Here is a 23,772-nt window from a genome sequence, read left to right on the forward strand (position 1 = left end):
GTTTTTGAAAAAATTAAAACTGATTTTATTCTAGCCAAAATAAAACAAATATAACTTTTCTTGAAAATTTCCTTGCGCTGTTAAACATCATTTAGGAAATCTAAAATCTATGTGGGGCTAATAATTCTGACTTCAGCTGTATATATATATATATATATATATATATATATATATATATATATATATATATATATATATATATATATATATATATATATATATATATATATATAATAGCAACTTTTAATTTTTCGTTTGGCTTATACATGCAGTATATAGAAAAGCCAGACGGAAAATTCAAAGTTGCTATTTCGGATGATTTGGAAAGGATCTTTTACTTTTTTAGAAAAAAAAAAGTAGTGTGTTCCTTCAAACCCTCAATATTCCACATATCACCCAAAATCACTTCTAAGCCCACCAAGATGCACTCTAATTTGCCTTCATTGCTGTCCTCAGATGATCCCTGTTTCTCACCACATATAAACCCTCATGCATTTTTCCATAACTCTGGGATCCACATGCCCCCCACTTCACTTCCAGTAGCCTTGTACAAAACCTCACTCATGTTATTGAGCTCTCATTACTGGCTTGGCAGGAGATAAAGGCTTGAACGCCATCTTTCACTCCCTGCCACTCTACTTAAGGATGACCCAGCTAAAGAATGGACATTACCGAAAACGCACTTGAGCTCACTTTTGCACAAGAGCCAGATTCACCAAACAGGCCAAATTTGAGCAAAAGCCAGTTCTCATGCAGCGAGAACTGGGGATGGAAATTTCTGCAGCTGATTTAGAGGCAATGCATAAATTAAAAAATACGGACAGAATATCTTACTCACTTATTGACCAAAGTGTAGCTCTAAGTAGCATGCTAGCCACAAATAAGCCAGTATTCGCAAGGTGCGGGTGATCTACTATTAATTTTTTTTCTCTACCAGAGGTGTGGGGGGGGGGGGGATTAGATAAGTATTGTGGGGGTGTTAAGAAAAATTCTTGATGTCAAAGGTAGCCTACTTCATAAAAGATTTTATTTATTTGAAACCGCTATGGTACACATTTATTTTATTTAGGTCTCTTTATTTATTGACCAAAAAGTATAGGGAATGAATAATTTTGGGCTTTACTGTATACGTAAGATAGTTCACAAGATGTACATTTTGACAAGTGTTTTTTTTTCAACGCTCCAGTTGCTCGGAAAAAAGATCGCGCACTGAGCGCTGGTATTACATGACTCCGCAAATCAAAAATAACATATTTGACGAACAATATGTTTGGACGACGTGTTCCTCTTGAATTCAAAGTAAATACGTGTGGAATGAAAGCCTTCTACCTTATACTGTGCTCTCTGTTTTCTGCAGTTCCTCCCTCTGGCAAAAACAAATGCAGCTATTTAAGACTTATTTCAGGCGTTATATAATGGCACAAATAAGTCTTTGCTCATAGCCTAGTGGTCAGTGCGGCGACGTAATGCGCAGCTGTGCTACAGGCATCCCAAGTTCGAGTCCCAGCTCACAGATCTTTCCCAATCCCGCACCTCCCCTCTCTCTTTAACTTCACTTTCTGTGAATATACAGTATCTACTGTCCTATCGTAATATAGGCAAAAATACCAAAAATAATAATACCCGTGATTTGAAGAGTCTAAGTGTTAGTAAATAGCGTAGTGGTTCATTTCAAATGAATACTCACATCTCATAGAACTTGAGTCTTACCAGGAAACTCCTACAAATGCATATCAGTATGGTCAGAAACAAAAAATAGCTGTGTCTACACCTTTTCAGTGTTTTTTTTTTCCTGTGCGCGTTTAGTAAACACCGGCAGCACTGTTGTAATACCCAAATAGACAGTCTGCGCTACTGTAAGCTGTTAATAAATCTGATCTTTTAATAATAACTCAAATTTTCTCAACAAAAAAAAAGGATGCTGGATTTGATGTACAGTTGAAGTCAAAACTATTAGCCCTCCTGGATTATTAGCCCCCCTGGACATTTCATCCCCAATTTCTAAACATAATAGTTTTAATAACTCATTTCTTTTATCTTTGTCATAATGACAGTACGGAATATTTGACTAGATATCTTTCAAGATACTAGCATTCAGCTTAAAGCATACCTGACAGTGAAAATAAGGGATATGCCCACCATAACTAACCAAAGTGTTCAAAGTGTTTTCATGCCTAAATAAAATGAAAGCACAAAACAGATTCACATTTAAGAGCAAGGGGCGTCCACCAGTGGTTCAGCAGTATGGATTGAAAATACAGGAGAAATACAGGAAAACACCTTTACGGGATAATATCGGGATAGAACTGTAAAATACGGGAGAATCCCGTATAAAACAGGAGGGTTGACAAGAATGGCTTAAAGTGACATTTAATGGCTGAACTAGGTAAATTTAATTAATTAAGCAAGGTTTGTTCTGTAGACCAGTGTTTCCCAACCCTTTTCCTGGAGGCACACCAACAGTACATATTTTGGATGTCTCCCTTACCTGACTAATTAACTTCAAGTTTTGGAGTCTCTTCTTATGTTCTAATTAGGTGATTCAGGTGTGTTTGATTAGGGAGACATTGAAAATGTGTACTGTTGGTGTGCCTTCAGGAACAGAGTTGGGAAACACTGCTGTAGACAATCGAAAACAAATATTGCTAAAGGGGGCTAATAATATTGACTTAAAATAGTTTTTAAAAAATTCAAAACTGCTTTTATTCTAGCCAATAAAATAAAATAAATAAGACTTTCTCCAGAAGAAAAAATATAGGAAATACTGTAAAAATTTCCTTGCTCTGTTTAACATCATTTGGCTAATATTTGAAAAAGAAATTCACAGGAGCATTAATCATTTTGCCTTCAAATGTCTCTTGTACCAAGCAAAAGGCTGATTATGAATGATCAGTTGTGTCTTGGTGAAGGGTTTGTTCAGATCCCTCTTTTTTTTTTTTTTACCTCCGGCCCAAAGGAACTCAAAGACTCAACCACAAAAGTAAACAAAACATTTCCCACAAAAAAAATCTGCTCCATTTACAGCTACCTCTTCCCTTGATTTACAGTTTAAGCATTGTAAATGAGGGCTTTTACGTAACCCGAATGACTCAGCTCATTGTTCCTCCTGCTTAACAATGTTTTCATGTCTTCGATTCCTCAAAGTCACCTCAAATGGAGACTTGTAGGACGAAAAACATCTTATGCCATGTGGTTCTCAAGCGACACCTGATACCTGATTACAATCCTTCTGAGAAATCATGCGCTCTCTCACACATGCCATGAATATGCAGGCCAATTTTGGTCAAAAGGTTTCTCATTAGCTATCAGCATGCATCTCATTTAGCCAATGAGCTCTGATTCGGTCTCTTTCTTCAGTGCTCGACCTCCAGGCGGTTTATTGGTCTTTTCTAAGCAAGGTCGGAGCTGTCGTTCACAGATCATCGCTCTTCTAGAGCCTCCGAACTGTTAAAGATGGCATGTTTACAGTCTGTTTACTTGTGTTGTTGTTGTTGTAGGAAATATTAGAGATGGAAAAAATTAGGTCAGAGTCTGGCTTTCGTTATTGTGTTTTATCATGTGTAAACTATATTTTGAGCATCAAATGGTTTGTTTGTGCATGACGTGAGACAATACCTGATGTTTAATAACTATTCGGAGCAAGATTTTAGGTCAGCACTGTAAAAAATGCTGGGTTCCAATTCCTTCATGTTATCCGATTAAGTTAACTCAATCATTTTTACAAATTGAGGTGGATCAATTTGCATTATTTATAAGTGACAGACTTTTGTCTTAGGAAAGTCAGACTTTACTGTCCTAATTAAATAATTAAAAATCAAGGCATGAATATATTTTATTTTGGGAAAATAAGCGTAATCTAGAGGTATTTGCCTTTCATATAACCCACTTCTGATAGCAAATGATCCACTAGAAGACAAGTTATTATCTGTTGTTCCTAAAATTTGGATTTGGATCTTTCAGAAATTAATTCTGTTGTGCAACAGTTTGTTTGTCGAACATATAAAAACATATTTTAAAAGAAAGAGTGCGTGCCTCATGGCAGTATAACATTTCAGACAATTACATTTTAGAGAGCTTGATGATTGTACATGTTGTACAAATTATTAAACTGTTCAAGCGTGAATGGGAAACAAAGTGCTATTGATCTATGCTAGTGTCACTATTTGGATGGATTAGCATATATTCCCAGAGATGTATAAAGTACTAGAGACCCAGACTTAAGTAAAAGTACAAGTACTCTATCAAAAAGTGACTTGAGTAGAAGTAAAAGTGCTCTTTAAGCACCATACTTAAGTGGAAGTACTAAAGTATTCAACATTTTTTGTACTTAAGTATTGCAAGTAGTTTATTTAAAAATTTACTACTCAAGTACTGAAAGTAAAAGTACAAGTATTGTGTAATGTAGTTATTAAAGAATGCAATCAAAAGACATCATATTGTTTTGTTTATTTTAAATCTCTTTTTTAGGGGCACGTCATTAAGCAGAATGAAAAGAAACATGACTTACAATACTGTTTTTCTCTCACGCTTGAACCACAGATCTGACAGATTATAACAGCTTTAACACACACCTTTCAAAGTTGTGTGTCACAAAAACAGTCCATAATCCACTCAAAACGCTATTGAAACCCATTTTGGGAGCACAATTTACTGGTTGTAAACGCTGTAAACGAACGTTCTAATTCACTTGATTTTGATTTTATTGTAAAAAAAAAAAACGTGTATATTACTGTGTTAAATGAAAATCTGAAATATTTTATGGCTTATGGCTATGATTTAGTATTCAAAAAATTTTCATTTTGATTGTTTTAATTAAATTGGTCTTAAACTTCATATTTTTCATATTTTTATAGTATATTTATTAATTCTGGTACTTTTACCATAAACCAACATCTCAACCATTTGGTAGAGGCTGATATTTTAGAAATTATGGGATGTGTTGGGGGAAAATGTATTGATTGTGTTAACTAGCGACATTAGGAGTTAAGAAATGCAATAAATAAAAAAATTCTATTGGTTTTTTTCTTGGTGTGACAGTTAAATGGTTACTTGTAATACAACTGTGTCCTTTAATACAGCAGTAATATATATGAACTGTACCCTTAATTTGACCCGCTCAAAGAAAACACTCTTTCTGAATGTATCAAACAAAACTCATGCACAGAAGACAGCATGAGCATTTATAACAAATAAACTAATGTAAATATTCTCCCGCCTGCTTTTTAAACGCTGACAGGCAAGGTCTTACACCCCTTTGATTGGTTTAGAAATGAAAGCGTTGTTCACTGATGGCGGGAAGAACAGCCGCGGTTACAGTCTATGTATGTATAATACGCGGTTATCACAGGTAATCTTTAATAGACACAGTGGAGAAAACTTGCACCTCATACACGCCCAGGTCTGGATCCACAAGTATCGCTTTAACAGCCAAGAGGACAAACAGGCCAGCGGGTCAAATGTCCAAAGTGAGAGAGGCAGAGATGGAGTCTCACAACATTTCTCTGTAGTAGTGAAATAGCGGCTCGTGTGCTGTGCCGCCTTCACTCGCCCTCGCGCCTCCGTCCTTCGCCATAGTATTGCGACACCGCACATAGGAGACAAATGACGTCAGTATGTAATAACCCGTTATAATCTATTACTGAACCGATATCGACCATTTTGACACCTCTAGTAACGAGTAACGATGCAGCTCATAAAAAATCTATCGGAGTAAAAGTATTAAACTCATCGAAAATATGTACTTAAGTAAAAGTGGAAGTAGGAGAAAAAAACAATACTCCAGTAAAGTACAGATACTGCCTTTTAGTACTTAAGTACAGTAGTGAAGTAGTTCTACTTCGTTACATACATCTCTGTATATTCCATCATGCATTATATTCATTCATGCTATTGTTGTTCCTGATTATTGATTTCATACACACAACATGATCATTTTCAACCATTGTGATCATCAGCTCTGTGTTCTTCTGATTTGCACTTTCACTCAGTTTAACTGGAATCATCATTATCATTTTTCCCAGAGGACTGTGCTGTTCTGTAGTCAAGGTCTTCATGCCGTCGCACATGAGAACATGCTCCACATGCTCTCTTACGCTTTATGGTCTGTTTATTCAATCTCAAAACATTGCTTCCCCCTTGACCGAGATTCTTACGTGTCATCATTGCTGTGCTGTCAAGTTATGTCTGCTGTGATGTCTAGGACGGTTGTAGATCTTTTCAGGAACTTGTTTTGTTCTACGTGTGCACCTGTAGCATGTTTATGAATGTATTACATCCTGTGCCCGTGTGTAGTCTTTCCTGAAACTGATGATAGCAGTGTTTACTCTCTCTGCTACACTTTGCTTTTAGTAAGTTGTAAGTTCTAAGTTGATGTGTAACACTGCATGTTTTGGATGTCTCCTTTGTCTGTGACACCCATTACAGGTCTTTCAGTCTCTGCTAATGAGCACATGGAAGTAAAGAGATGCACAAATTAGTATTTTTTTGTCATCATTACGAATTTTTACATCAAACAAGCATGTTTTAATACATTCATAACCGCGTTATTAATGCTGGCAGGTGCTCCTGCCAAATTTCCTCTAGTTTTTCCTCCATGTCTTGGGTACAAAGAAACTGAAAGTGAGCGCTTTTAACTTCTCCCTCAACCTCGCGCTGGTCTGCAGATACCCACACTAGTGGATGCTGCTTTCTCATTGGCTGTAGGTGATCGCTGTTGTTATTTTCAGTCAAAACTCATTTAACACGGCATGTTTTGAATCGCCAACTGCTCCAGATATTGAGCACGCCAGATATCTCACAGGCATCGGCGACTCATTAGCAATTCTCTCTCAGCGATCGCGTCTTTAATAGTTCACACTGTGTGATTTGTGACGAAGACCGATTTGCCTGTGATTTCAGATATTTGTAAGCGATTTCTCAAAACCTCTCAGTGAATCTAAGGCCCAATCCCAATTCTATTTTTGTACCCCTACCCCTTCTCTATCCCCTTGGCCCTTAAAACCGAGGGTGAAGGAGACGGGCTTCAAAATGTACCCCTAAGAATTGGGACAGCACTACAGCACCTGCACACGTCATCATATGTCATCGTGATCTCTTGCTTCATATTAGATCAGACGATCACGACTGCTGTAGTTATTCCAGTTGCTTTATTTTTTGGTATTTATCTTCAAGAAATCACTGAAGGCATATATTATGTTATCATAACGATGTAATGTGGAAAAAAGATCGTAACGTTACTGTGTATTTAACACAGTGGCCATATTCATCTGTGTAAACACACCAAAAACAACACTAACATTATAGCAGACACTGTAAAAAGCTCATTTCCAGCCACTAGACTTTTCTGACAGGGTATTCGAGTGTCATCGAGTGTCAGAATGTTGTCGAACTGCTGTACAGGAGTTATTATTAGGGATTATAGATCACGAAATTTACCTGTTTCTATTTTAGCTTTGTTTTAAAAAGCATGACAGTAAAACACAAACGCGGTTATGAATATATTAAAACACATGCTTGTTTGTTGTAAAAATTTGTAATAATGACAAAAAATACGAATTTGTGGATCTCCTTACTTCCGGGTTCAGCAATACTGCAGTTGTTGCAGGTGTATTCTGGGAAATTTTCGTACCCCTTGGTTTCGAGTATGGTCCTGAAAAATCTTCATTCGAAGGGGTATTGACCCCTTCCCCTTAGCCCTACGCCTTCAAGCTAAAGAGAATTAGGACACCCCTACCCCTTGACGTGAGCGCGCAAAGCGAGGGATAGGGGTAAGTGGAAGTGCTAAGGGGTAAAATTGGGATTGGGCCTTAATCAAGGGGAAAGTAAGGGGAAGGGCTCCCTACTGAAAAAAACAGCTTAAACCAGCCTTGGCTGGTTTTAGCTGGTTGACCAGCCTGGTTTTAGAGGGGTTTTGGCCACTTCCAGGCTGGTTTCCAGCCATTTCCTGCCTGGTCTTAGCTGGTCAGGCTTTAAAATGACCAGCTAAAACCAGCTTGACCAGCCTGATTAAAGCTGGACATAGCTGGTTTTGGCTGGGCTCCCAGCCTGTCTAGGCTAGTCAAGCTTTTTTTAGCTGGTTTTAGCTGGTCATCTCCCAGCCTGACCAGGCCTAGGCTGGTTTAAGCAGATTTTTTCACTAGGGCTAAGGGGTAGAATTGGTATTTGGGCCTTAATCTGGGCTAAAATCATGTAGTCTGAACTCAGCTTAAGAGATTGCGATGACATATGATGACGTGTGCAGGTTTTGTAGTGCTATCCCATTTCTTAGAGGTAAATTTTGATGTCCTTCCACATCACACTTTATTTCAAGGGCCAAGGGGATGGGGGAAGGGATACAAAAATAGAATTGGGATTGCGCTTTACTGAAAGCCTCATTCACACTACTCATAGCTGCAAAGCGTCAATCGACATTTCATTTCAACAAAAAGTGAGTGACTTCTGGTGACCTCCGTCTACGTGAGTGACAGCGTCCTTTGGCGACAAGGTGGGCATGTCGAGTAAGAATTCTTCAACTTTATGCAAATGAATAGTAACTTTCTTGAGCGACAGCCAATAGGAGCACCAGTAGAGCTCATGTGATCCTCTCTCAGCTCTCTCAGAGACCAGTTATTGGTATTCTTGGTACTGTAGACCTGCATTTGCAGTAGGTCATGACCCGGAGTGACAGGCAGCTACAAAGTTGCTGTTAGTGTGAATGAGGCAAAAGAGGATTCAAAACGGCAAACGGCGTATACAGAATTCTAAGACAACAGGAGTGTTAAAACAATATGTATACACAGAACACTTAAAACAATAGCCGATGTATTCTTATGCCCCGTTTGCACTAATACGTTTTAGTTTTAAAACACATACGTTTTGCTACGGTTACGTCTTCCGTCCACACTAACTCGGAGTTTTCGAGCCTGAAAACAGAGCATTTTGAAAATGCTGAAGAGACCGTTTTTATTTTAAAACACTGCTGCTCCATATCAGCGTGGATGGGGGAAAACGGAGACATCCAAAAACGAAGGTGTGGCTGCAGACATCCACCCATCTGATTGAGGCTTTTTCTCAATATTAAGTGCACAAAGTTCAGCTTGCGTCCTTTCCTTGTATGTTCAGACTTCACAAGTTTGATATGGGAAACAAACTCCAGAGGACACGTCGGGTAAATCTTCAAAGGGAACAGTGTACTTTATAACCTCATTCACATCACCCTGCAAGCTGCGTTGTTTCACTATCTTAACAATAAAATGAAAACATAATATAAGGAACTACCTATTTTAATTTTTTATTTGAACTTAAGACACCAAAAATGTTGAGGCGTCGTGTAGCTACATATTTATATGACCGTCATCTTCACTGTATGCATATTTATAACAAAAAGGAACCTAAAACGTAACTGCCTCCTTTTATTTTCATTGAAAAATATGTAGCATACCCTCTCTTTTGCTGAATATCAGTTTTAATAATCAATAATGGCTATTATGAAAGTATAACGTACAGTAAGTTTATACAGTATAGGAAATAAAGGCAAGCAATCAGTCAAATGAGCAAAATCAGTCTACATGGTTACATAAATTAATATATTAACTTATATCTTTGTGCTCAACCAAAACATGTTTCCTTGAGAACAAGTAATAAATTGAAAATACCAAAGAGTAGTTAGATATAGACAAGATAAATTAAATATCACGTTTAACAAATACAGTGAGATAAGATTCAGCGGAAGATCCTTGATAAACTGTCCGACGTGCGCTGCTCTCAGCTGGGGAGGTGTGCTCAAAGCACCCACTGAATGCCTGGAGCTTAGACTTCCGCATACGAAGCAGCGCATGTGTATGTGGTTACGTGATGTGCGTTTTCAGCGGTGTAGTGAGGATGGAGATCTTTTCAGAAACACTAGATGAAACACCAGTATAGACATGGATCGTTTTCGTTCTAAAACACCGTTTTAAAACTAAAACGTATTAGTGTTAACAGGGACTTGGAGAGATCCAGTTTCTTGACTGCACTAGCTGACCTTAGACTCTATGACACACTTCACAGACCCGCGTGACTGTTTTATGGGAAAGGGAGAAATGTTTCCGTTGTGTTTGTCAGTAAATAATGTTATGTCTGTAAATCTGTTTTGTAAAGTATCGAGCATCTGTCTTGAAATAATAAATGATCATCTGCCGCACATACATTTTTGGTTTGAAACCACCACATATGTCTCTGGCTCTTTTTGCAGCAAGTGTTTCGACCATAGTTCAGCAGAAATTAATTGTCAATCCGTGAACTGTCTTGGCTCTAGCTGACCATAGCTTGACCTTCCTCTGTTTACTTCGCATTGTGGGACATGATTACAGCATGTCCTGCATACCGATGTGCCAGACGGCTCTGTTTGTTCAATCGTTTTAACGTTTTTCGCTCTCTTTGTTAGACATAAATCATAATTGCAAATGCACTGTTTTATCCTACATGTCTGAAATGAAAATATATTATGACACAATGCGTCTAAATCAGACCATTTTGATTCCTTCCTGGCTCTCCAAATGGAATGTCTCTTAGTATTAAGTAAGCAGGGATTTGTTCCATAATGTTGGTAAATCATTACACGCCGCTGGTTACGGATCAAAGAAAGATCTGTTGTTTTATTTGGATTTTTTTTGTTGTTGACAAGTTAAGCCTTTGCTTTTAACCAGGTTGGAAAATAGACCACCTTGGACCACAAACAAATCATCTACTGTGTTCTTAAGAAGTTAACCAGAGATTTTCTTACTATTCGAAGATGAGAAGGCCTTACCATTGGAAAAGCTGTATATTTAACTTTGTCTTATGAAGGACATCTAATTCAATTAAATTCAATCCATCTTTATTTCTACAGCGCTTTTACAATGTAGATTGTGTAAAAGCAGCATAACATAGAAGTTCTAGTAGCTATAGAGTTGAGTAGAGTTCAGTTTAGTTCAGTTCAGTGTGGTTTAATTTTCCAAACACTGAAGAGCAAATCCATCGATGCGCAGCTCCACAAGTCCCAAACCAAGCAAGCCAGTGGCGAGGAACAAACTTCACCAAGTGACAAAAAAAAACCTTAAGAGGAATCAGGCTCAGTTGGGGATCACCATTTTTTCTCTTGCCAAAGTTCTTGTGCAGAGCTGCAGTCTAGGCACCGGAGGCTCGAGAAAAGCTGGACATCCATTATGGAGAAGCTGCAGATGTGAGTAGGTCACCGGCGGGTCCACAGGATCAGTACGGAGACTCATCCGTCACTGGGGCCTTTCGGAAAACAGTCTCATGGTCTCCACTCCTCCATGACCGCCATAGCATCTGCTCCAGATACGGCCTGGTCCAGGGTTATAGAGACCTCTATGGTTGGCATCGTCTCTTCACAGCACTTGGATCCAATCAATGGTGCGCACTATCTCTAGAGGCCTTGAGATGAGTATCCCCAGGTGGAAATAGAACATCTTAGCCAATCATATAGCGACTTTTGGTTTCCTTTTTTGCATACTGCCACAGAGGCAAAGTTAGCATCAGGCTTTTAAGGCTTGCCCTCAACAGGCTTTGGTTAAACCATCTTGAATGTTCAGAATTGGCATGATTTGTAGTGAGAAAGCATCAGTAAGTCTCCTTTGTCAATTAAAATTTTAGGGAACTCAAGGTCACATGTACCACGATTCAGTTGTTGAGTAGAAACTCTAAAATGTAGTCCTCTGTAGCCTAGTTATTAGGGTTGGGTATCGTTTTAATTTTAGCGATTCCAATTCTGCTCATAAAATCCGGTTCTTATCGATTCTCAGTATTACAATATTACCAATTCTTTTATTACCTTTATTCAAGCCAATATTATTACCTTTATTAAATATTACCTTTTATTCAAGCCACATTTTGGCTATAACCAACAGGCTGTTAACTTTGACAATTTGTTAAAGATGAAGTTAACACTTTCATTAAGGAATGCAAGAAACAATTACTAATATTTTAAATATACTGCAACATGCCATCCAGTAGCTTCCTTAATGTATTTATTCGAATAATCATGATCACTGTTTTAACCTGCACCATTAATCGCATTTTGAAAAGGTGCGATTTATTTTTTATTTTTTTAAATCACAAAAGCTGTAATAATTCGAAGTGCTAACAAATATGCTAAGAAGCATATCGTTTTTGACAGTTCTGACAGTTTGTAAACACATTACCCTGAACAATAAGATAAATGTAACCCAATCTAAATGTAAATGTTTTCTTGTTGACCTTTTGGCTTTAGAATTATGAGAATTTTTTTAAAAATCACTTTGGCAAAAATGTTTGCTGTCATTGTTTTAACCTTATCGTACTGTAGGTTATCGTCAGTGTTTTACTGACGTAAAATTGTTTACAGTGTGTTTGGATTCTTAAAAATTTAGGATTTTTTATGTAATTATATTTTATTTAGGATTCTGTAGTTATTTTCTTTACATGACAACTTTTATTTAGAAAAAATAGCAACAGTGTTTAAGAAGATTGAATAAACAGATGCATGCACTCAAAAATGTTGGGTTCCACAACATTGGAAAATGTTGGAAATGGATAGAAAATAAAACTATTAAGTTGTCCCAAAAACGTCTCAAGAATTGTGTAGTGTAGCGTGGCATGCTTATTATTGTGCTTGGTCTTTCGTTGATTCTGATAAAACCACCACATCAAACCTGTAATTCTTTTACAAAATATTAGTAAATCATAGTTTAAACTGCAAATCACAATTTTGATTAGAAAAAATTGAAACTAGATTTTTTTTCTCTAAATCGTCCAGGTCCACTGCCTCACATGTAATTCTGTGCTGCACTGTGGAAAAATTTTAAGCCAGAACAACAAAAAAGCATAATCCTTATTTCCTTTCACTTTTTCTTGTTCACTTAACTTTTGAAAACATCAGCTGTGCTGACCTAAAATTATTTGTCACTAATACAAAAACATTTAGTTGGGGTAACATAAAATTATTAGTTTTCTGGAACTGTGTACTACTCTGTAACAAAACTTTTTAAGTTGTGCCAACTGAACTTTTTTGTCTGCAGAACTGGAATTCCTGAAGATGCCTTTTTTGTTGCATGAACAAGTTTTTACTGTTATTTTCTCCTTTAATTGATAGGACAGTAGAAACTATACACTCTCTGAAATAAAGGTACGCAGACTGTGACTGGTGTGGTACCTTTTCAAAAGGTACACATTTGTACACAAAGAGTCCATATTGATGAAATTATATATTAGTACCTAAACATTTTAAGAGGAACACTTTTGTACTAATGTGTTCCCTTAAGGTATTTATAAGGACCTTTTATGTACAAATTTGTACCTTTTGACAAGGTACCACCCCAGTGCCATGGGTCAACGCACTAATCACTACACCATTGGCACCGACGTGTACTTAACTTTTGAAAGCATCAGTTGCACTAACTTAAAATGTCTGAAGTTGAGTGAACAAAAAACTCTTTTGGAAATGAATACATTATCAGAACAAACAAACATAGTTCAATTGAAAAAAAAAATGTATTAGACACAGAATTAGAAACAGGACAGGAGGTAAAACAACAATAACGGTAAACAAGACAAGGATCAAAACATGGCAGGACAAACAAGGAAAAATGCCTTGTAATGCTTCACATGTGAAGTATGCCTTCCTGTTTTTTTCAATTGAACTATGTTTGTATGTTCTGATAATGAATTATTTCTTAGCACAAATTTTTTAGTACTAAGAAACAGTTGAGTTTTTTTGTTCACTCAACTGTAGACATTTTAGGTCAGTGCAACTGATGTTTTCAGAAGTTGAGTACATGTCAACGCCAATGTTGGTTAGTGCATCGAAACATGGCACCTCGATGTTCATGGCGACCCGAGTTCGATTTCCACCTTGAAATCCTATGCCGATCCTTCTCCTCTCCCCACGCTCTCCTGTGTGTACTCTCTACTGGCCTGTTATTATTTTTTTTTTTTGTTCACTCATACTTCAGGCGTTCCAGTTCTGCAGACAAAAAATGTTCAGTTGGCACAACTTAAAAAGTTTTGTTACAGAGCAGTTCACCTCGCCAGAAAACTAATAATTTTATACCCATCTAAAGGTTTTTTGTATTTTGTTATTTGTATTTTGCAGCTGATGTTCTTCAAAAGTTGAGTGAACAAGAAAAAGCAAACGGAAATAAGGATTCTTCTGCCTCGTTTTGTTGTACTGACTTAAAAATTGTTAGTGTGCATCATTGAAGATGTTCGTCAGTTTAATAATGCACAATAATCTTTACACACTTCAATAATACAGGTGGTACTATCAAAGTACTATCAAATTGAAGATACTAAAGCACTAATGTTCAGAGAGATTTCGCATTGTATCATTTGGTAGTTTCTTTGAAATTTGGAACTAGTTCTAAAATGGAACCAATTCTCGATACCCAGCCTACTAATAACCCCTTTTGCCTCAGATCCAGCATTTGAACCAATTTTACTGTCAATAGTACTTGTAACCAACAGGAAAGAGCCACCATGAATCATTTAGAAGAAAGGCAGACCTTCAAAATGTCTTAAACCCTCTCAAGGGCGCCAGTTTTCACTCCACATCTTCTGCTCACCAATAAACGCTTTCACAATGACTGATCAAATAAATTCCCCCCTGGAATGTAAGGTCCACGTGTTCTCTCTCTCCTATCGTCAAGGCTGTACAGTTTGGAAGAGGTCGAAATGACCCCCTCACATCTGTTGTTGAGAAGCCGGCAAAATCTGCGCGCATCCACCCCCATCTGTTGCCAGTCAGATGGCGCGCAACCATGTTGAAGACAAATAATACAAACCCTGGCAGTGTGTTCCTGGTCCGCATCCTACAATAACAACTGCACTGTTTCTCCTGCCACTTTTTCCACTCATCTTCATCTGTATGTCAGCCTGAAGGAAATCTGGGTCTGGATGGCCTAGATTGTCTGCAAGCTCTCAAAATGATATCCTATCCAGCTTTTGGTATCTGTGCAAGAATTATGGATGAACTGGATTTATCAGCGCAGCTTGACATGGACAAGTCTGTATTATGGGGACATGCGGTGTTGAAATGCATATTAGGCATTCCTGACTCCATAGGGAAGGATAAACTGTCCAAAGCCTCCCATTAATGTCTGTGCTGGTCATTTCCAAGTGATCAAGAGCCATACTTAAGGAAAATGTATATATATCAAAGTGGAACTGGCTGTAGATATACGTTAACGGGAGTGGATTTACAGAAAAAGTAGTAGGTGCTTGCTAAGGTGATCTTGAAATGGTTCTCTTTTGTATTTTGTATACATTTCATGCATTTAAATGGAGTATTTAATTTTTTCTATTTAATTTTTTGGAGAAATTTAGCTACAGTAAAGTATTATCATGCTTGGGTCAACAGGTCAGCCTTAGTGGATGCCAGGGGTTCTCAAAGTCTACATTAAAAGGTCCAAATTTGACTTTTTATTTAGGTCAAAGTTCCGAAACAATTGATTTTACATAACTTGGTTTTATTAAACATCCATAACATGCATCACGGTGGCGCAGTGGGTAGCACAATCGCCTCACAGCATGAAGATCACTGGTTCGAGCTTGGCTGGGTCAGTTGGCATTTCTGTGTGGAGTTTGCATGTTCTCCCCGTGTTGGCATGGGTTTCCTTTGGGTGCTCCATTTTCCCCCACAGTCCAAAGACATGCGCTATAAGTGAATTGAATAAGCTAAATTGGCCATAGTGAATGTGAGTTTCTGCATGAGTGTATGGCTGTTTACCAGTGATGGCTTGCAGCTGGAAGGGCATCCCCTGCGTAAAACATATGCTGCATAAGTTGGTGGTTCATTCCTGATTAATAAAGGGTTTAAGCCAAAAAGAAAATGAATGAATGAATGAGTGAGTGAGTAAATGAATGAATGAACATGCATCACAAGTCAACACTATTTATTTTTCTTTAAATAAAGTGGCATTTGCATTCAAAACACATTCAATACAATGTAAACGTGGAAAAAACACTAATATAAGTGCATGTTTGGACAAAACACAACGCAAAGGTAGGCCAATAATATCTGGATGCAGCCATGATGATATGCAAGCTGAGATTGCATATCTCAGAGATGCAATGTCAGACCTAATACACTCAATTGGAGCTAGCGACATCACCCGAAGGGTAGGGTTAGGGGTGGACATTAAACAGCATTGCATGCTGGCCAATTGCACCAGGTCTGCATCCAGACCTCTCTCCAAATAAAAAGAAAAATACAAAAGGTGTGTAATGAAATCTTTAGGTGTTATAGCGTTGCGTCCCTTATATCTGTATTTTGTGGATACTGCTGTTCAAAATGTCTGTCCTTGTTTCATAGTTGCGTTCCACGTTTCCACTCTTTATAAACTCCAGTTGTCTCATTACAAATCAAGCAGAATGCCTTTGTGTTGGCTTGTGGCAAAATAAATGCATACTTATCTATCTGTTTTAACTTTGAACTGTCTATTCTCTTCATCAAGTTTTCTTTTCCATGAGACCAACATCTTCATCCATTCAAATGATCACTTTGCTGCGGTGCATTAAAGCAGGTGAGCGCTCGATCATGTGAAGCCCCCTATAATACCTGGATGTCATGACAAGAGTCACAGAGGAAAACTGAATATTTTGCCTTAGATTTTATTGCGGCCCATATTTTTTTAAGCAAAACTACAAACAATTAAACTGTTGACTTACAAGGTTTATGCATTTATCAATAAAGGAAATTCACAATTTGAATCCTTTACGCACAGTCATGCTATACAAAATGAAGTCGGGTCCTGATTGAATCCTCTCACGGTCCAGACCGGAGTCCGGAGTTTGAGAAGCTCTGGTGTATACCATAGTGGTTGATGTATGTTGATGTCACTTATGTATTTTATATGCATTTCATGCACCACACACCATGTCCGTTTTCAATGGAGTATTCCAAGATGTTCAAATTCATTCAGGCAATTGTCTTTTTTCCTGTTGATTTTTGGTAAAATTTTGCTACAGTATTGTTGCGCTTGGGGCAACAGGTTGGCCTTGGTGTATAAAATAATGGTTGAAGTTGGAAGACCACCTTGGACCATAAACAAACCAGCTTTCATTCACGGGAGGTTGACATTTTGAGTTGTTATGATTGGCAAAAGATTCTGTGGCAATAAAATGTAACTTCCATTATTAACGTAATGTGTTTTTTTTCTGCATGATCAAGTTCCTACATTACCTGACAAAAGTCTTGTTGCCTGTGCAAGTCTAGGGACTACAAATTATAACTTGACTTCTAGTTGATCAATTGGTATCAGAAGTGGCTTTAATGAAAGGCAAAGGCCTCTAGATTACGCTTATTTTATTAAAATAAAATATAATCATGCCTTGATTTTTAATTGTTTAATTAGGACAGTAAGGTCTGACTTTGCTTGGACAAAAGTCTGTCACTTAAAAAATAATGTCCAGTATAGAATATAAAGTCATGGTGCAGAAGAAAAAGAATGAATATTGTGAATGACTCCCATGACCTTGCAGGACTGCATCCATACATCTCTGCAATGACTCAAATTACTTATTGATAAGTCATCTGGAATGGCAAAGAAAGCGTTCATGCAGGACTCCCAGAGTTCATCAAGATTATGTGAATTCATCTTCAGTGCCTCCTCCATCTTTCCCCAGACATGCTCAATAATGTTTAAACTGGTAACTGGGCTGGCCAACCCTAGAGCACCTTGACCTTCTTTGCTTTCAGGAACTTTGATGTGAAGGCTGAAGTATGAGGAGCGCTATCCTGCTGAAGAATTTGCCCTCTTCTGCAGTTTGTAATGTAATGTGCAGCACAAATGTTTTGAAATCTCAGGCTGTTGATGTTGCCATCCACTCTGCAGATCTCTCGCACACCCCCATACTGAAAGTAACCCCAAACCATGATTTTTCCTTTACCAAACTTGACTGATTTCTGTGAAAATCTTGTGTCCATGCGGGTTCCAGTAGTTCCAGGTTCCAGTTTTCTGCAGTATTTGTGATGATTGGGATGCAGTTCAACATCAGAAAAATCTACCATCTGCCACTTTTCCAAATGATCAACTAGAAGTTATTATTTGTTGGTATTACAACTGGGATCAACGACAATACTTTCATTAGGTTGTGTATTTGTTTATCACCAATGAAGCACATGCTTTTAGTGCCTTAAAAAGTATGCATTCTAAGACATAGCCAAAATGTGTTCTCGTTTCTTATAAAGATCGTCTCTGTCTTTCCATCGCTCCTCACTTTCTCTTTCATTCCCTCTTTCCGTCTGTCATTTCACTTGTGATTGTGGTTTGGTTAGCTTTTGGGAAACTAAGTAGCAAAGACAGTTTGTCATAACTCTTACTCAAGTGTTTTGTGAAGAAGACATTGGATGGTAAGCTAATCGGAGGTGTGAGCCGTACAGGCCAATAGAAGGTGAGAAAGACGTCATGTGTCTTTAAGATTCTGTATCCACATGTGCAAATACAAAAAAACTCAGCCTTTATAGTTTCAACAGATGGCCTTCAGAGTCAGTGAGCAGCCCTCGGGTGATCTGGTTTGCTTCGAAGAGCACAAAATAACACAAGAGCCATGTTTTCAAAGTCTTGCCTCGCAGTTTCTCTCCATATGAGGCCTACTGTATGTGTTGAGAGCATTACGGCCACTAAAAATGACTGATTGCTCCTAGAAACCTTTGGCAACTATGTGCTGCTTTCCTGTTTTTACCATGCTTTTTAATGGACTCCTTTACAAGCCTAGTACAGCCCAGTTGGTTTCATGAGCGGTGAGGAGCTCGGCTTGGCTGATTTGACCTGTTATATAGACAGTAGCGGGCTCTGTGTTTATTTTAGCAGACTGCCAGAGTTTAGTTCTCGTTATGTCTCCTACTGATCCATCTTTTTGCTTGCAGAAACTGGCAACTGGAGTGGATCAGTTCGCCTACACCTGCATCCAGGAGCATCCCATCTGGACCAATCAGCAGTTCTGGGAGGCCACTTTCTACTCGGAGGTGCAAAACCAGATCAGAGCGCTTTACCTCACTGCCCCTGAGGACAAACCACTCATCACTGCCAAGATCAAGGTAAAGGCTTGAAGTATTGAAGTTCATTCAATCGTTTTCTTTTTCGGCTTTGTCCCTTTATTAATCAGGGGTTCCACAGCAGAATGAATCGCCAACTTATCCAGCACAAGTTTTGCACAGCAGATGCCCTTCCAGCCGCAACATAATACTGGAAAACCCGTACTCACTCGTTCACACTCATACACTATGGCCAATTTGGTTTTATTCAAATCACCTATAGCGCATGTCTTTGGACTGTGGGGGAAACCGAAGCACCCAGAGAAAACCCACGCCAACACGGGGAGAACATTTAAACTTCACACAGAAATGCCAACTGACCCAGCTGGGGCTCGAGCCTGCGACCTTCTTGCTGTGAGGCGATTGTGCTACCCACTGCGCCACCGTGACACCATTATTGAATATAGAGTATGCTCCATATGAATGGAATGAGCTTCAAGATATGCTATATATCGAATCTGAAACATCTGTCACTATATTTAAAAAATATCTTAAAGTCTGCCTAATAATTGATTATGGTTTATGTTATTTTTGTGTGTCTGTGTTGTAATATGTATTTTTCTGTAATTCTGTCCCATGCTGGCTGTCTTGACCAGGACTCCCTGGTAGAAGAGATATTGTATCTCAGTGTGACTTTCTGGTTAAATAAGTAATAAAATAACCCAAATTATGATTGTTTATTGTATGTCATATTAGCGTAAAATATTATTAACGTATTATTTTTAAAAATGCTAATTTGAAAAAGCTTATTGACAAATCCTAAAAACAAAAAAAACAACACACATTGGCAGATCTAATATAACTTGATCTAATGTAATATAAGTCATTCAAAAATGCATTAAATATGAGATGAATCATCAAATTTTGTGTTATTCGTTAAAAAAAAACAATAAAAACTGCAATAACCACAATTGTATTTGTTTATTTGATGTCAAAATAGCTTATATTGTTATAAATAAATTATTTTAAAAATCGCCAATTTGAAAAAGCTTATCCTAAAAACAAAAAACTGACACATTGGCAGATCTAATATGACTTAATCTAATGTAATGAAATTCATTCAAAATACATTACAAGCTATATAAAAGATCTAATGTAATATAATCGTTCCCAAAATACATTAGAAACTGCAAAGATTGGCATTATATGTATGTACATTTTATGTAATATTAGTTTAAATCATTATAAATAAATAAATAATTACAAAATATGCCAAATGCTAATTGACCAACCCCAAAAACAAATATAGCTGCAAGCAGCACTTAAGGGGCCAAGCACTTCAGAGGCAGAATGAGCAAAGCAGTCCAGAGGCAGAATGAGCAAAGCAGTCCAGAAGCAGAATGAGCAAAGCAGTCCAGAGGCAGAACGAGCAAAGCAGTCCAGAGGCAGAATGAGTAAAGCAGTCCAGAGGCAGAACGAGCAAAGCAGTCCAGAGGCAGAACGAGTAAAGCAGTCCAGAGGCAGAACGAGCAAAGCAGTCCAGAGGAGGAACGAGCAAAGCAGTCCAGAGGCAGAACGAGCAAAGCAGTCCAGAGGCAGAACGAGCAAAGCAGTCCAGAGGCAGAATGAGAAAAGCAGTCCAGAGGCAGAATGAGAAAAGCAATTCAGAGGCAGAATGAGCAAAGCAGTCCAGAGGCAGAATGAGCAAAGCAGTCCAGAGGCAGAATGAGCAAAGCATTCCAGAGGCAGAATGAGCAAAGCAGTTCAGAGGCTAAAAGCAACAAATAAACAAATGCAGTCTAAAATTATTAGCAAGTTTATGATTTATTAATGATCGTTAGTGAACGGTCTAGTGACTAGCACTAGGTGGTGCTGTTACCAAATTTATTTGTTGGGGTCATTGTGATTTGCCAATGACTGAGCTAAAGAGCAGTGTCAATATGTTTAAGCATTGCAGAGTTATACTGTTGATGTCCAGCTAGTAGTATTTGTCAATGCTGTAAACGAAAACCATTTAGCTGATCTATATGATTTCCATAAATTTTGGTCAGCATGGCCTGAAGATGATTAGAGTCAAATTTGGTGACAATTGAATCAACGGTCAAGGAGGAGTTCGCAAAAGAAAGTTTTGAACAAAATCAAAATGGCAGACAGTAAATTTGCCCAAATATGGCATGTTTGGTATCAATGTTTTCGGCATGACCCAAGGAATAATTTGATATCAAGTATACCACAAGAAACCTATGCAATCAACATTTATAGATAATTAAAAAAATGCCAATTGGAAAATGCTAATTGACCAACCCCCAAAACAAAATCAAGAAAACAACACACATTGACAGATCTAATGTAACTTGATCAAATGTAAAATAATACATTTAAAATGACATAAAATTGACATCTAATTTTATTTAATTCATTCAAAATACCTTAAAAACTGCAAAACCCCCACAATTATATTTGTTTATTTTATGTTATAATAGCTTAAATCATTTTAAATATATAATAAAATAAATATCCTCATTTGAAATGCTTATTGACCAACCTCAAAAACAAAACAATCTACACTTAAAATTGTTCAATTCACAGGTAGTTCCAGTCAGTTTTGATCACAGTTCGAAATAAATGCGCAACCCTTAAACAATTAGCGGTAACCAAAGCAACTCAGTGACAATTGTGAATGAGTGTGATCTCAAGGACACAGACATGTGCTTTATCAGGGAGCTGATGTTGAATAACCAACTCACCAATATGCTGAAAACTATTGATTTATTGAAACATTGTGAAGAGGTAGCTAGCACATGTTACTATGAGCTATGAGATATGACAGTGTCATTACAGGCACACACAATATACTGTATATCCCCTGCATGAAGCCCCTTTCTCTCTGCCTGTGACTTATTCAGAGCGGGAAGATCTAACATGTCATATCTTACGAAAATTTGGTCAAATATTACTTTTAATTGTCTAAAGTTTGGTGGTAATTTGCATAAGTCGTTATTTTGCCTCTGATTGGTTGACGAAGATAAAAATGGGGGGGTTGTGTATGGTAACAAAGGTGAAGAATGAGGGGGTTGGGGGACCCTGACGAAGGTGAAGAGCGGGAGTGGAATTTTCTTTGTGTGTAGAGAGTGGTTGACGAAGGTTGGCAGACGGGATTGAGGGTTTAGAGGCACCCCTTGCAAGATGCCACCCTGGCTGATCGCCCATATCGTTCGTGACTAAATCTGCCATTGGATGTGCAACAATCAACAACCTTAACAACCACAACCTACAACCTGATTGACTCTACGTGAAGATAGTGTTGCACTGTGTGAGGTAAATGTCCTTTAACCCTGGTTTCTCATGTCTTTGTCAGGAACTGAGTACATTGTCGACAGCAGCGGGTCAGTCAGAACGGACGGCCATGGATCTCGCAGCAGAGCAGTTGCGTGCTTGGCCCGGCCTGAGCAAAGAGAAGCAGCTTGAGCTGGTGAAGAGTGAGGAGAGCACAGTGTTCAGTCAGGCCATCCATTACGCCAGCCTGATGGTTTACCTGCTCGTCCCATTGGACACCAGCAAAAACAAGCTCCTGCGCTCCAATCCTGCGGCCGACTGGGAGAGCGGGAGCAACAGCATCCTCACAAACAGGCAAGACCCACTTTAAGTCCCAATCCTAATTCTATTTTTGTACCCCTTCACCTTTTCCTTGGCTTCAAAATTAACTTCTAAGAATTGGGACAGCACTACAGCACCTGCACACGTCATCATATGTCATTGTGATCTCTTGCTTCATATGAGATCAGACGATCGCGACTGCTGTAGTTATTCCAGTTGGTTTATTTTTTGGTATTTATCTTCAGGAAATCACTGAAGGCAATGATATCATGTTATAACGATATAATGTGCCAATAAGATCTTAACTGTGCTGTGCATTTACACAGTGGCCATATTCATCTATAAAAACACACAAAAACAACATAAACATTATAGCAGACACTGTAAAAAGCTCGTTCCCAGCCACTAGACTCTTCTGAGAGGGTATTCCAGTGTCATCAAGTGACAGAATGTTGTGAGACTGCTTTACTGGAGTTAGAATTGTGGATTATAGACAGTGAGATTTATCGGTTTTTATTTTAGCATTTTTTTTTAAAGGATGAAGGATGATTAAAATTCGTAATAATGACAAAAAAAATACTAATTTGTGAATCTCCTTACCTCCGGGTGCAGCTATCCTGCTGTTGTAGGTGGTGTATTCTGGGAAATTTTCTTACCCCCTGGTTTCGAGTGTGGTCCTGAAAAAATCTTCATTCAAAGGGGCTATCTACCCCTTGCCCTTAGCCCTACGCCTTCAAGATAAAGAGAATTTGGACACCCCTACCCTTTCACGGGAACGGCCAAAACGAGGGGTTAGGGGAAGGGCTAAGGGGTAAAATTGGGATTGGGCCTCTGATCTATGCCATTATTTATTTATATATATATATGGAATGAACCGCCAACTTATCCAGCATATGTTTTACGCAGCGGATGCCCTTCCAGGCGCAACCCATCTTTGGGAAACATCCATACACACTCATACACTACGGTAAATTTAGCCTTCCCATTTCACCTGTACCGCATGTCTTTGGACTGTGGGGGAAACCGGTGCACCCGGAGGAAACCCACGCGAACGCAGGGAGAACATGCACACTCCACACAGAAACGCCAACTGACCCAGCCAAGGCTCGAATCAGCGACCTTCTTGCTGTGAGGCGAAAGCACTACTTACTGTGCCACCCCATATATATATATATATATATATATAGAGAGAGAGACACTTATCG

At 38.3% G+C, this 23,772-nt stretch overlaps 1 protein-coding gene across 4 annotated transcripts in view; it reads left to right on the plus strand.

The window, feature by feature from the left end:
• Window positions 1-23,772, plus strand: part of sbf2 (SET binding factor 2) — a 309,070-nt gene that overhangs the window by 190,710 nt on the left and 94,588 nt on the right. For all 4 annotated transcript variants that reach the window (XM_056462363.1, XM_056462364.1, XM_056462365.1 and 1 more), the window contains exons 18-19: window positions 18,863-19,033; window positions 22,329-22,600. In XM_056462363.1, the coding sequence (XP_056318338.1) occupies window positions 18,863-19,033; window positions 22,329-22,600 (443 nt within the window). The remainder of the gene's footprint in view (window positions 1-18,862; window positions 19,034-22,328; window positions 22,601-23,772) is intronic.

This window comes from Danio aesculapii, chromosome 7 (genome assembly GCF_903798145.1).
Source record: "Danio aesculapii chromosome 7, fDanAes4.1, whole genome shotgun sequence".
NCBI lineage: Eukaryota > Metazoa > Chordata > Actinopteri > Cypriniformes > Danionidae > Danio > Danio aesculapii.